General features: G+C 39.0%; 1 protein-coding gene across 2 annotated transcripts in view; it reads left to right on the forward strand.

Moving 5' to 3' along the window:
* Positions 1-14771, forward strand: part of CEPT1 (choline/ethanolamine phosphotransferase 1) — a 198338-nt gene that overhangs the window by 67943 nt on the left and 115624 nt on the right. For both annotated transcript variants that reach the window (XM_075853544.1, XM_075853545.1), the window contains exon 3: positions 12241-12388. In XM_075853544.1, the coding sequence (XP_075709659.1) occupies positions 12241-12388 (148 nt within the window). The remainder of the gene's footprint in view (positions 1-12240; positions 12389-14771) is intronic.

The raw sequence follows: 14771 nt of genomic DNA on the forward strand, positions 1-14771 counted from the left end.
ATATGTGTACTTTTTTTTTTTTTTTTTTTTTTTTTTTTTTAACATTTTAATTTTTTTTCCCATAATAAAAGTCTTATAGGAAAAAATGCATTTTTTGTTTTTGTAACTTATAACTTGTTTTTACACTTTTTTATAAAACATTTTTATTACTTTTTTTTTTTTTACTTGAAGACCTGCAGCACTAATAGCTGCTATAATACTTTACACTACTTAGGTAGTGTAACGTGTTATAAACTGTCAGTGTGACGCTGAGAGTCAATCTGACAGGAAGCTAATGAGGCCCGGCCTCCGACTGGTTCTCATAGGCTACCGTGCATGGCAGACCCGGGGGCTGTTGTATGGCCTCTGGTTTTGCCTTATAACCGACTGCAGCACCCGCAAACGGTCCCCGGGAAGGTTTGTTGTAGCAACAAACTTTCCAGTTTGTTATAGTAACAAACTTTGCTACAACAAACTTTCACTGCGATCACATAACCGGGACCTGAACCAATTAGGTCCCGATCATGTCTCCGGGACCAGAGGCAGGGGATAACAGCGCGATCCGGGTGTCAGCCCTACTCTGAGAGACACGGATCGCGCTTTTAACACCCACCGTGAATTCATGTTGGCGCTGCACAGAGCCCAGCAAGTGCCGACGTGAATTTACTGTGGGCGGTTGGGAAGCGGTTAAATAGGAAGAATCATACCAATATATCCTCATATTATATTTAGGAGACTGCATTTAAATGACAGTACACACCTTTCAAAAATCCTCCTTTGGCTGAGTAAAGGGATATTAGGAATATTTTATTCAGGTAAAGATTTTATCACTTTTATTGATTTCACACATTTAGCTCCAACTGTATGTCTGGGAGCGAATTCAGTGACTCTACATTTAGTATCGCTTATATTTTACAAATGTATTTTAGAAGCCATTAATAATAACCTTTAAAATCACAATGTTTTATATATATTTTAGTATATTTCGTTTCAGAAGTATATTTGAGAACGAAATCAGTTTTTTTATGCTTGAAAAATCTTTTGATATGATTTGGGACGATACCCATTTTTAATACAAGCACAGTTCAACCCCTTCAAGACCGAGCTCATTTTGGCCTTCAGGCCCCATTTTTTTTAAAATCTGACTCACTTTGAGGTAATAACTTTGGAATGCTTTTACCTATCCAAGCGATTGTGAAATTGTTTTCTCGTGACATGCTGTCATTTGTTAGTGGAAAAATTTGGTCGATAAATTCATTGCTTATTTGAAAAACACCAAAATTTTGAGAATTTGAAGAAATTATGATTTTTCTAATTTTAAAGGGAATGTGTTGCCAGCAAAACATGATTTTTTTTTTGTTTTTTTTTTATTAAACATTTAGTGTGTAGGTGATTAAACATTGTTCAAATTTTTTTTATTTTTTTCACGAGTCAGGAAATATTATAAATTAGATTCTAATTTATAATATTTCCCATTGCTGGTCACTAGATGGAGCTATTCCCAAAATTGCAGCATTGCATGTGGTAAAGCAACCACATTGCTTTTTGCTGCAAAATTGGGAAAAAAGCACTCGCTCTAGTGAGCTCTGAGAATCCCCCCCTCCTTTATCCTGGCTAGTGCCGGGATAAACGAGGGGATTGAACGGTCTAACCTCCTACACTGTGTGTCGCCATTTTTTGAGCTAACACACAGTGTAGTAGGTTTACATACAGTAGTAAACACACACAAACACGAACATACATAGAAATCTCTTACCTGCTCCTGCCGCCGCGGCTCCCTCCGGCCCGTCCGCTCCGTCTGCTGCCGCTGGTCCAAGTGCACAAGTCCGGAAGCCGCGACCGGAAGTAGTAATCTTACTGTCCGGCCGCGACTTCCGGTCCACAGGAAAATGGCGCCGGACGGCGCGCATTTCAAATTGGACTGTGTGGGAGCGGCGCATGCGCAGTTCCCACACAGACGGCGTACACAGAAGTGGATGGGACGGGACCCGTTCGCAGTCCCTATGGGACTATGGCTGCCGTATTCCATGTCTGTATGTGTCGTCGTTAATCGACACATACAGAAATGGGAAAAAAAATGGCAGCCCCCATAGGGAAGAAAAAGTGAAAAAATAGAAAAAAGTAACACACAAACACACAAATAAATAAAAACGTTTTTAATAAAACACTAACATTAAACTGACATGAAAATTTTTTTTGTGGTGACACTGTTCCTTTAAATGTATCTGCTTGTAAAACAGGTAGTAAGTAAAACCACACAAAATAGTTACTAATTAACATATCCCATATGTCTACTTTTTTATGTTTCCAGCATTTTTTGAACATCCTTTTTATTTTTCTAGGAACTTACAAGGCTTAGAACGTTAGCAGCAATTTCTCACGTTTTGAAGAATTTCAAAAGGCTATATTTTCAGGGACGTGTTCAGTTCTGAAGTGGTTTTGAGGGCCCTATATATTAGAAACCCCATAAAACATCCCATTTTGAAAACTGTACCCCTCAAAGTATTCAAAACCGCATTCAGAAATGTGTTTTTTTTTTGTTTTGCCAAAATTCATTTGTAATATGTTTCTTCTGTAACACAGGAGGTTTAACCCGAGAAATGCATCTCAATATTTATTGCCCAGATTCTGCCGTTTTTAGAAATATCCCACATGTGACCCTAGTGTGCTAATGGACTGAAGCACTGGCCTCCGAAGCAAAGGAGCACCTAGTGGATTTTTGGGCATCCTTTTTTATTAGAATATATTTTAGGCACCATGTCAGGTTTGAAGGGCACTTGTGGTGCCAAAACAGTAAACACCCCCTAAAAGTCACCCCATTTTTGAAAATACTCCCCTCAGGTAATTTATCTTGGGGTATAGTTAGCATTTTGACCCCAGAGGTTTTTTGCTAAATTTATTCGGATTAGTCTGTGAAAATGAAAATCTACTGGGTTTTTTTTCTGGAAAGACTTAGAATTTTAACATTTTTGCAAGGAATAAAGGAGTAAAAGCAACCTGACATTTGTAAAGGAATTTCTCCCGATTACTGAAATACCCCATATGTGGTAATAAACTGCTGTTAGGACCCACGGCAGTGCTCAGAAGGGAAGGAGCGCCATTTAGCTTTTGGAGCGCTAATTTTACTGGAATGGCTTTCGGTGCCATGTCGCGTTTGCAACACAGAGGGACCTAAACAGTGGAAACCCCCCAAAAGTGACCCCATTTGGGAAACTACACCCCTCAAGGAATTTTTCTAGTGGTATAGTGAGCATTTTGACCCCACCGTTTATTTGCTGAATTTATTGGAATTAGTCTGTGAAGATGAAAATCTACTTTTTTTTGTTCTGGAAAAAACATATCATTTTCTAATTTTGATGAGGTGCTTTTTCCCCTTTATTCCTTAACACTTGTAAAGCAATTTCTCCTGATTACCCCATATGTGGTAATAAACTGCTGTTTGGACCCATGGCAGGGCTCAGAAGGGAAGGTGCGCCATTTTGATTTTGCAGTGCAGATTTTGCTGAATTGGTTTCTGGGGGCCATGTCTCATTTGCAGAGGCCCTGCAGTACCAGTATAAATTTTATAGATTTTATTCGAATTGGGCCGTGAAAATTAAAACTTTTTTTTTTTCCAATAACATGTAGATTTAGCTTATTTTTCATTTCCACGAGGAATACAGGATAAGACACCCCAAAATGTGGTACACAATTTCTTCTGAGTAGGGAAATACCCCATATGTGGTTGTAAACTTCTATTTGGACACACATCAAGGGTCTAAAGGGGAAAAGCGCAATGTAGTTTTTGGAGTGGAGATTGTACAAAATTAATTTTTGGCGCCATGTTGCATTACGCTGAGGTACCAGTACAGTGAAGACCCCCGAGAAGTGACCCCATTTAGGAAACTACACCCCCTCAAGGAATTCATATAGAAGTGTCGTGAGCCTTTTGACCCCAAAGGTTTTGCAGAAATTAGTGCACAGTGGATGTTGCAGATTGAAAATTGGCATTTTCCACAGATATGCTATTTCAGTGCCCAATGTGTTGTGTCCAGCTTGTATCATTGGAGACACACACCCCATAAATTAAGCGGTTCTCCAGAGTACAGTAATACCCCATATGTTGTCAGAAACTGCTGTTTGGGCACACTGCCCGGCCCAGAATGACCGCCATTTGGCTTTTGGAGTGCAGATTTTGCTTAGTAGTAGTTTTTAGTGTTTTACTGGTGTTTGTTTATAATGTGGGGGCATATGTAAGATGGGCGGAGTGCATCAGGGTATATGTAAGTTGGGCGGAGTGCATCAGGTCCTAAAAGGGTGATGTAATAATGCGATAAATGAATAATAAAATGGTCTATGGATAGTGACGTACGCTTTGAACCAATCTTTTATTCACAGGCCAGATTTTTGGGTGCAGGAGTCACACTTCTAAAGGGTGTCCGTGGTATTGTACAAATTATCCACACCATCATTTGCCTAATCTTTGACTTCTTCACTAGCCCCATATGTAGCACAGACCCCAAAATGTCAGTTTCCGCTGCATTTATAGGGTCTACCAGTGGGGACTAGCAAACAATGATGTGGGGTTTTAGGTGAAGAACTGCTGCACATATAAATTAGTCTGGACCGTCGTTTTGCATTATTGCGTTCGGAGTAGGGATGCACGATGGGTCGAAACTTCGATACTGTGCATCCCCAAACAGTTCGATACCGTTATTTCATGTATTTCGATAATTAGCTGTGCGCCCGCACAGCTCAGTATTGTAACACATGAATGTATGAGAGCAGGCCTGCAGCTGTGTGATAGTCATTGCCCCGCTCCCGAGTCCTGATAACAAGTGCTTAACCGCTTCCCGACCGCCCACTGTATATTCACGTCGGCATTTGCTGGGCTCTGTGCAGTGCCGACGTGAATTCACGGTGGGTGTTAAAAGCGCGATCCGGGTGTCTCAGAGTAGCGCTGACACCCGGATCGCGCTGTTATCACCTACCTCTGTTCCCGGAGATATGATCGGGACCTGATTAGTTCAGGTCCCGGTCATGTGATCGCAGGGAAAGTGTGTTGTAGCAACGAACTGGAAAGTTTGTTGCTATAACAAACTGGAAAGTTTGTTGCTACAACAAACTTTCCCGGTGACCGATTGCTGGTGCTGCAGTCGGTTACAGGGCAGAACCGGGGGCCATACAACGGCCCCCGGGTCTGCCATGCACAGCAGCCTATGAGAACCAGCCGGATGCTGGCCCTCATAAGCTTCCTGTCAGTGTGACTCTCAGCGTCACACTGACAGTTTATAATACGTTACACTACCTAGGTAGTGTAATGTATTATAGCAGCGATCAGTGCTGCCAGTCTTCAAGTAAAAAGTAAAAAATAAAGTCATAAAGTTTTATAAAAGTGTAAAAACAAGTTATAAAAGTTACAAAAAAAAAATAATGCTTTTTTTCCTATAATAAGTCTTTTATTATAGGAGAAAAATGAAAATGTTAAAAAAAGTACACATATTTGGTATCACCGCGTTCGTAACGACCCAAACTATAAAACTATAATATTATTTTTCCCGCACGGTGAACACCGCAAAAAAAATAATTATAAAACAATGTCAGAATCACTTTTTTTTGGTCATCAACCCTCCCAAAATATAGAATAAAAGTGATCAAAAAGTCGCATGTACCCCAAAATAGTACCAATAAAAACTACAACCTGTCCCGCAAAAAACAAGCCCTTACACCGCTTTTTTGACGGAAAAATATAAAATTATGGCTCTCAGAATATGGTGACACAGAAAATAAATAATTTTATCAAAGTGATTTTATTGCGCAATCGCCATAAAACATAAAAAACCTATATAAATATGGTATCGCCGTAATCATACCGACCCACAGAATAAAGTAAAATGTCATTTATACCGCACGGTGAATACTGTAAAAAAAAAAAATACAAAAAACATTGTCAGAATTTTGTTTCTTTATCACTTTGCTTCCAAAAAAATCTAATAAGTGATAAAAAAAAATCACATGTACCCTAAAATGATACTAATGAAAAGTACAGATTGTCCCGCAACAAATAAGCCCTCACACAGCTCCGTTGGAGAAAAAATAAAAAAGTTCTGGCTCTCAGAATATGGCGATGCAAAATGTGCAGAGTGTTCCAAAAGCGGATAGGATCAGGCGCCATTTATCAGTGTGACACCGGCCACATATCTGCGAATTATTATTTATGTACCCCATTATTATACTCTCATTATGCCCTGATGTACCCCGCACAGTTTACATATACCCCCACATCATAAACTGAAATACCAGCAAAACCCCAAACAGAACAGTTACCAAGCAAAATCTGCGCTCCAAAAGCCAAATGGTGTTCCCTCCCTTCTGAGCCCCACAGCGTGCCCAAACACCAGCTTACGTCCACATATGACATTTTATATCCGGGAGAACCCGCTCAACATTGTATGAGGTATTTGTCTTCAGTGGCACAAACTGGGCACAATATATTGTGCATTAAAATGGCATATCAGTGGAAAATTTTAATTTTCACTTTGCACCATCCGCTGCGCATTAACGCCTTGGCGCACCACGACTTAATAGAATGTCGTGGTGCGAGGGGTTATATATGGAGCGGGCTCACGCTCCATATTCTGCAGCTGTCAGCTGTGTATTACAGCTGACACCCGGGACTAACGGACAGGAACAGCGATCGCGCTGTTACAGGAGCCTGTAAAATGATATTATACTGCAATACATTAGTACTGCAGTGTATTGTACCAGCGACCTAATGATCGCTCGTTCCAGTCCCCTAAAGGGACTTTTGGGAGGTTTCCACTGTTTTGGTACCTCAGGGGCTTTGCATATGCGACATGACACCCGAAAACCAGTCCAGCTAAATTTGAGCTCCAAAAGCCAAATATTGTTCCTTCCCTCCTGAGTCCTGCCGTGGGTCCAAACAGCAGTTTATTACCACATATGGCGTATTGCTGTAATCAGGACAAATTGCTTTACAAATTTTGGGGTAATTTTTCTCCTTTATTCATTGTAAAAATTAAACATCTCTATGTTTTTTCAGAAAAAAGTAGATTTTCATTTTCACAGCCTAATTCCACTAAATTCAGCAAAAAAACTGTGGGGTCAAAATGCTAACTATACCCCTAGAACAATTCCTTGAGGGGTGTAGTCTTCAAAATGGGGTCCGTTTTGGGGGGATTCCACTGTTTTGCTTACTCCAGGGCGTTGCAAACGCGACATGGCACTGAAAACCAATCCAGCAAAATCTGCGCTTCAAAATCCAAATGGCGCTCCTTCCCTTCTGAGCTCTGCTGTTGGTCCAAACAGCAGTTTAGTACCACATATGGGGTATTGGCGTAATCGGGAGAAGTAGCTTTACAAGTTCTGGGGTGCTTTTTAATCTTTATTCCTTGCAAAGATTATTTTTTGTAAATATTTTTTCAGAAATAAAGTAGATTTTCACTTTCACAGACAAACTCCAATAAATATAGCAGAAGACCTGTGGGGTCAAGATGCTAACTATACCCCTAGATAAATTCCTTGAGGTGTGTAGTTTCCAAAACCGTCTCACTTTTGGGGGATTTCCACTGTTTTGGTACCACAAGACCTCTTCAAACCTGACATGGTGCCTAAAATATATTCTAAAAAAAGGAGGCCCCAAAATCCACTAGGTGCTCCTTTGCTTCTGAGGCCTGTGTTTCAGTCCATTATCACACTAGAGCCACGTGTAGGATATTTCTAAAAACTGCAGAATCTGGGCAATAAATATTGAGTTGCATTTCTTGGGTAAAACCTTCTGTGTTACAGAATTTTTTTTATTACAAATGAATTTCAGCAAAAAAAAAAAAAATTTGTACATTTCACCTCTACTTTGCTTTAATTCCTGTGAAGCGCCTAATGGGTTAAGAAACTTTCTGAATGCTATTTTTAATACTTTGAGGGGTGCAGTTTTTAATATGGGGTGATTTATGGGGTCTATCTAGTACATAAGGCCCTCAAAGCCACTTCAGAACTGAACTGGTCCCTGTAAAAATAGCCTTTTGAAATTTTCTTGAAAATGTGAGAAATTGCTGCTAAAGTTCTAAACGTTGTAACGTCCTAGAAAAATAAAATAATGTTCAAAAAACTATGCAAATATAAAGTAGACATATGGAATATATAAAATAGTAACTATTTTGTGTGGTATTACTATCTGTTTTACAAGCAGATACATTTAAAATGAGAAAAATCATAATTTTTGCAAATTTTCTCTAAATTTTGGTGTTTTTCACAAATAAGCAATGCATTTATTGACCAAATTTTTCCACTAACATAAAGTACAATATGTCACGAGAAAACTATTTCCGAATCGCTTGGATAGGCAAAAGCATTCCAGAGTTATTAACACATAAATTGACACATGTCAGATTAGAGAAAATGGGGCTGGTCATGAAGGTCAAAATGAGCTCGGTCTTGAAAGGTTTAATTCTGCGGTTCAGTACGATTACGGCAATACTAAATTTATATTTTTATGTTTTACTACTTTTATATATATAAAAAAAAGTTTTTTTTATTGTGTAAAATAATGTTATCGTGTCACCATATCCTGAGAGCCATAACTGTTTTTTATTTTTTTGTCATCGGAGCTGTTAGGGCTTTTTTGCGCGACAAACTGTCGTTATTGGTACTGTGTTTGCGTTTTTTTTAATCACTTTTTATTCTGTTTTTTTCGAAACAACGTGACCAAAAAAGGAAATTTGCCCATTTTTTGTAATTTTTTTTTTTAACGGTGTTAACTGTGCGGGATAAATATATTTTTATAGGTCAGGCCGATACGAACGCAGCGATACCTATTATGTATAGTTCTTTTTTTACTTTTTCATTTTTGTTGTAATCATAAAGGACTTGATGAGGGAAACAGGGTGCTTATTGTTTTTATTGCAGAATACCTTTATCTAAAACATTATTTTTTACGTTCTAATTTTTTATTTTTTTTTTTGACACATGTTAGGGGACTTGAAGATCTGATCTTCTGATCCCCAGTATAATACACTGCACTACTAATGTTGTTAGGCTTCCTGGTTGCCATGGCAACCATCCGCACCCCGCGTTTTTTTTGTTTTTTTTTGCGGGGGGGGGGGCAAACTAGGTACAGAGGGAGCCCCCTCCCTTTGTGGCGATTACTTAATTTAAGGGGTTAAACTGCGTCAATCGGAGATCACTGTGATCGCCGCCGTTGCAGTTAGATGTTGGCTGTATATTACAGCTGCACCTGCTGAAGATCAAGCGCGCACAGCTCTTCTTCCTCCTCCAAAAAGAAAAGGCAACACATTCCGTGACCGTGAGGCATCCGTGTGCTGTCCGTGTGTGACGGAGCCGTTGCCTAGCAAATCGCCGGGTGGGCAGAAATACATTACAGAAATATTACACTAATCGGCAGCCACTTGTATCTATCAATTACTGATGGAGAAAAGAGGCTGCTGATTAAAATAAAAATCCGTTCATACGTACCCGGTCGTTGTCTTGGTGACGAGTCCCTCTTCTTCCTCCAGTCCGACCTTCCTTTCTGACGCTGCAGCCTGTGATTGGCTGCAGAGGCCACTGCATCCTCTGATTGGCTGCAGAGGCGGTCACGTGGGATTAAGCATCATCACTGGAGGCCGGCCTTCTGACGTCATCCTGCCGTGCGTTACCGCCACTACAGCCTGTGATTGGCTGCGGCGGCGACATGGATGAAACGTCATCGCTGGAGGCCGGACAGGAGGAAAGTAAGTATGAACTTTATATATATATTTTTTTATTACATCAAAATTTTATTTTCTGAGCGCCGAGCATGGTACTGTTCAGGTTGCTGAAAGAGTAACCGCCGATCAGTGCAGCCCATTAACTCTTTCAGCACCCTGGACAGTACCATGCTCGGAAACGGAAACACGGAGTGCACATGGCCGCTAAAACGGGCACACGGATCCGTCAAAAACGGCCGTGAAAACGGTGGCGGAAGTGTGCACGAGGCCTTAGTATGTGAGATGTATCCAATGGGGTCTAGTATTTGTAACACAGACAGAAGATGACCGTTCTAGTAATCCTCGAAATTTTGAGGAGTTGCGAAGTGCCGCTCGTCCCGCTGGGCTGTTGAGTGCACAGACATCTATGGCCATGCGCCCTGCTGGGGTTATAACCGTGTGTGTGTGTGCGCGCGTGTGTGTGTGATTCCTGTGTGTGTGTGTATATGGTTGGCTTTTGACGCTAGTCTGGAGCGCTGGATATAAGAGATGGCCCGTACACATCCTCTGAAGGTGCTGATTCATAACGTAGACAGGCAGTAGTGTAAGCATCCCTAGCAACCGGGGTTGCCATGCAGTTATGTAGCGGCATGACCGCAGAGGGAATGCTGTGGGAAATCGCTGATATTCTATAACCGATCACATAGTGAGACAAGATAACTCTGGGTGATCGGCAATATGTTGATCTACTAGGAGCCTGCTCAATAATTTGGTACTATCCATGGTGATGGCATGGTACTAGCGGGGTTGCAACAGTACGCAATAGGAAGAGTTGTGACCCCGATAGGTCAGACTACAGAAAGCAACAATATATTTAGATGGTTAATGAATGTGTGTGTATAATCCTGCCATCATTAAAACATCAAATGTGTACAATGCATGTTTCCTCTTACATGTACAAAAGTTAAATATATTTACATTAATAAAAATACATAATAGGTACATAAGAAGGCAGAGGTGGGTTTTTGTATTTCATTTGGCTATTTCGAACCGTCTTGGGTCGGAATTTTAACAATTACGACTTTATTAACTGTAAGACCCAAGGCGTTATTTATCTGATGACGTGCAGCTGTGGGGTCCAGTATGTGGGTAGAGCAATAAGGTAATTCTGCAGACGTATTAGAGATCGTGTCAACGACTTGGCAAAGAAAGCGGAGACCCCCGTTTCTCATCATATCTGGGGGAAAACTATTCAGGGGATTGGTTTTCAGGGGATTGAGCGCATTCATCCCCATCCACGAGTTGGGAACTGGGATAAACGTATCCTGCAAAGGGAGGCAAGCTGGATCTTTGTTATGGATACGGTGAAACCAGGTGGCTTGAATGATAGTGTCATATACCTGTTTGATTTGATTTGTTATGGTTAACAGGGCGTGAGACACTATATCTTACTACTTTGTAAATAATCATGGGGTACAAATATCCAAGTACTTTCTCTTCCTTTTACTGATATTTACATTTTATTCCCTTTTGATCTTTGTTCTTTTGTTGTTCCGCTCATTATAGCACTGTATGTGCTCTTCTATGGCTCATGTTTTAATGTCCGATAGAACTGATTACTTCTCTCCTCTCATATCCGTTCCGTTATCTTTCTTGTAGTTCACTTCTTCTATATGGCCGCTTGGGGTTCCCATGACAACTTCACGCTTTGCGTCGATTGGCTGACCTGCTGGGCGGCACTAGGACCTGCCTGCAACAGTGGTGATGCATCACCGTGACGTGGTGTCTGTTAGGGCTGGTTCCGCCCTTTATATGCGTGGCTAAAACTAAAAATAGCTGGCGTCTGGCTGCATGCAGCACAGTCAAACATCAGTGCCGTTATTGACACTGCATAACAGGTGCTTGAGAGATACACGAAATTGTGTGCTAGCTGCCCCTGTTATGAATTTATTCTTTACACCTCTGATGATACATCCATACAAATAAACGGATCTGGAAACGCGTTGGGTGTTTTACCAATACTATGAAAGATGTTCGACTCTGAATAATTAGTCCAGGCAGGGATCGGTTATTTGCTCTGATTGACAAAGGGATAGTGGTATTGATACTCTTACACCAGTCGTTTTATAGCAGTATAGCTGGTTTTTCCTTGTGTATGACTCCCTTCCATGCTTGGTTAGCCTGTTACCTGTAAAGATACGTATGGCTATACTAGCCCAAATTTGTAATGCTATATCTAATAAACCTAGAATTTTAGCATTCTCATTCAGGCGGATTGAATTCAATATTGTGGTGGACGCATTAATTGAACACAATTCTTTATAGGATATTTAAGTCTTAGATATGTGGTATAAGTAGTTGTTCTTTTACCCATAAGGTCATGTTTTCTTCCTATATTAATGTCTACATTTCTAACGGAGTTCTGCTGTATTACCTATTACTATATAACTTTAGGCATGGGTCACACTTCTATTCATTTCCGTTATGTTTCTGTTGATTTTTGATTGTCAGAATAGCATAGAATAAAGATGGTCTTCTCTTGAAATGAAATGTAAATCTGTAACTTTTCCCCCCTAAGGCACCAACGTGGACGTACCTGTGTTGTGCTGTTGGTTTGTTTATTTACCAGTCCTTGGATGCCATCGATGGGAAGCAAGCAAGGAGAACAAATAGCAGCACACCCCTTGGAGAGCTTTTTGATCATGGATGTGACTCTCTTTCTACGGGTACATTTATTTTTATTTTTTGTTTACACTATTTTATTTCATAATAGAAATTAAATGTATGGGACTTTGGATAATTTTAAATTAACTTTATTCATTTTAATGATAACCATGATTTACCTTTACTCCTCTAGACTACTTATGTGTTCTAGCACCACTTGTGTGCTTATGCTACAGAGCCTTTGCGAAGCCTAATAGAATTTTATCTTTTAAAAAAAAAAATGTGATTAACCCCTTCAGGACACCGCCTGTTTTGGCCTTGTGGACGCAGGCGATTTTTTTCAAATCTGACGTGTTAGTTTATGTGGTAATAGCTTGGGAATGCTTTTACCTATCCAAGCGATTCTGAGATTGTTTTCTCGTGACACATTGTACTTTACGTCTGTGAAAAAATTTGCTCGATAAATGCAGTATTTATTTGTGAAAAATACCAATTTAGAGAAAATGTGCAAAAAATTGCATCTCTCTAAATTTGATTGTATCTGCTTGCAAAACGGATATTAATACCACACACAATAGTTACTAGTTAACATTTCCCATATGTCTACTTTGTTTGCATAGTTTGTTTTTTTTTTTGAACGTCCTTTTATTTTTCTAGGACGTTACATGGCTTAGAACTTTAGCAAGAATTTCTCGCATTTTCAAGAAATTTCCAAAATCTATTATTTCATGGACCAGTTCATTTCTGAAGTGGCTTTGAGGGCCTTATATATTAGAAACACCCCATATATTTTAAAAACTGCACCCCTCAAAGTATTCAAAACCGCATTAAGAAAGTTTCTTAACCCTTTAGGCGTTTCACAGGAATTAAAGCAAAGTAGAGGTGTAATTTACAAATGTAATTTTTTTTTGCAGAAATTCATTTGTAATAGAAAAATTTCTGTAACACAGAAGGTTTTACATGAGAAACGCAACTCAATATTTATTGCCCAGATTCTGCAGTATTTAGAAATATCCCACATGTGGCCCTAGTACGGTAATGGACTGAAACACCGGCCTCCGAAGCAAAGGAGCACCTAGAGGATTTTGAAGCCTCCTTTTTATTACAATATATTTTAGTCTCCATGTCTGGTTTGAAGAGGTCTTTTGCTACCTAAACAGTGGAAACACCCAAAAAGTAACGCCATTTTGGAAACTACACCCCTCAAGGAATTTATCTAGTTGTATAGTGAGCATTTTAACCCCACAGGTGTTTTTCAGAATTTATTAGTATTAGTCCGTGAAAATGAAAATCAACATTTTTTTCTGAAGAAACATAGAAATTTTAAATTTTTGCAAGGAATAAAGGAGAAAAAGCAATCCAACATTTGTAAAGAAATTTCTCCTGATTACGGCCATACCCCATATGTGGTCATAAACTTATATTTGAACACACGACAGCCCTCAGAATGGAAGGCGCGCCATTTGGCTTTTGGAGCTCAAATTTTGCTATAATGGTTTTCGGTTCCATGTCGCATTTGCAAAGCCACTGAGGGAAGAAAACAGCGGAAACCCCCCAAAAGTGACCCCGTTCACTATCAGAATCCAAGAGTGCAAATGCCTCTTCAGCATAACTTGCGTGCCATTTTTTTTTACCTATTATTTTTTTTTTAACACATTTTTGTAACAATTTTAATAAAAGTAACAAAGAAAAAGTCCGCTAATCAATTGATCAATAAATTTATAAACGAACCTAATTTATCCATTAGTATCTAGAATTTATAGAACTGTAAAATATAGGAATAAATTATTTTATCTAAATGTGTGTGTATATGTATATATTACGTATACATATATAATCAATTGAATCTTTACAACTAATCAATTGTTGAACGACTAATAATTAATAACTTTATGAACGACCCTAACAATCAATTATTTGATATGTAGAATTAATAAAATTAATTTATATGAATGTGTGTGTATGTAAATATATATGTATTACGTGTGTATATCTATACCATGTTATAGATATATATGTAATTAATTAAATCACAACTAAATTAGGACAACCCTAATAAATAATACATTTATGAACAGCCCTAACAATGAATCAAAGTATTTAGAATTTACAGACGTGTAAAATATATGAAGATATTTATATAAGTATGTGTGTATGCGTATATATTTATATGATGTTATAGATATATAACATCCCCAATTATTCATTTTTAGTATTCACAAATTTCAAATATGTCTATATACACTACCGTTAAAAAGTTTGGGGTCACCCAGACAAATTTGTGTTTTCCATGAAAACTCACACTTATATTTATCAAATGAGTTGCAAAATGACTAGAAAATATAGTCAAGACATTAACAAGGTTAGAAATAATGATTTTTATTTGAAATAATAATTTTCTCCTTCAAACTTTGCTTTCGTCAAAGAATGCTCCATTTGCAGCAA

Source organism: Rhinoderma darwinii, chromosome 2 (assembly GCF_050947455.1).
Source record: "Rhinoderma darwinii isolate aRhiDar2 chromosome 2, aRhiDar2.hap1, whole genome shotgun sequence".
NCBI classification, from domain to species: domain Eukaryota; kingdom Metazoa; phylum Chordata; class Amphibia; order Anura; family Rhinodermatidae; genus Rhinoderma; species Rhinoderma darwinii.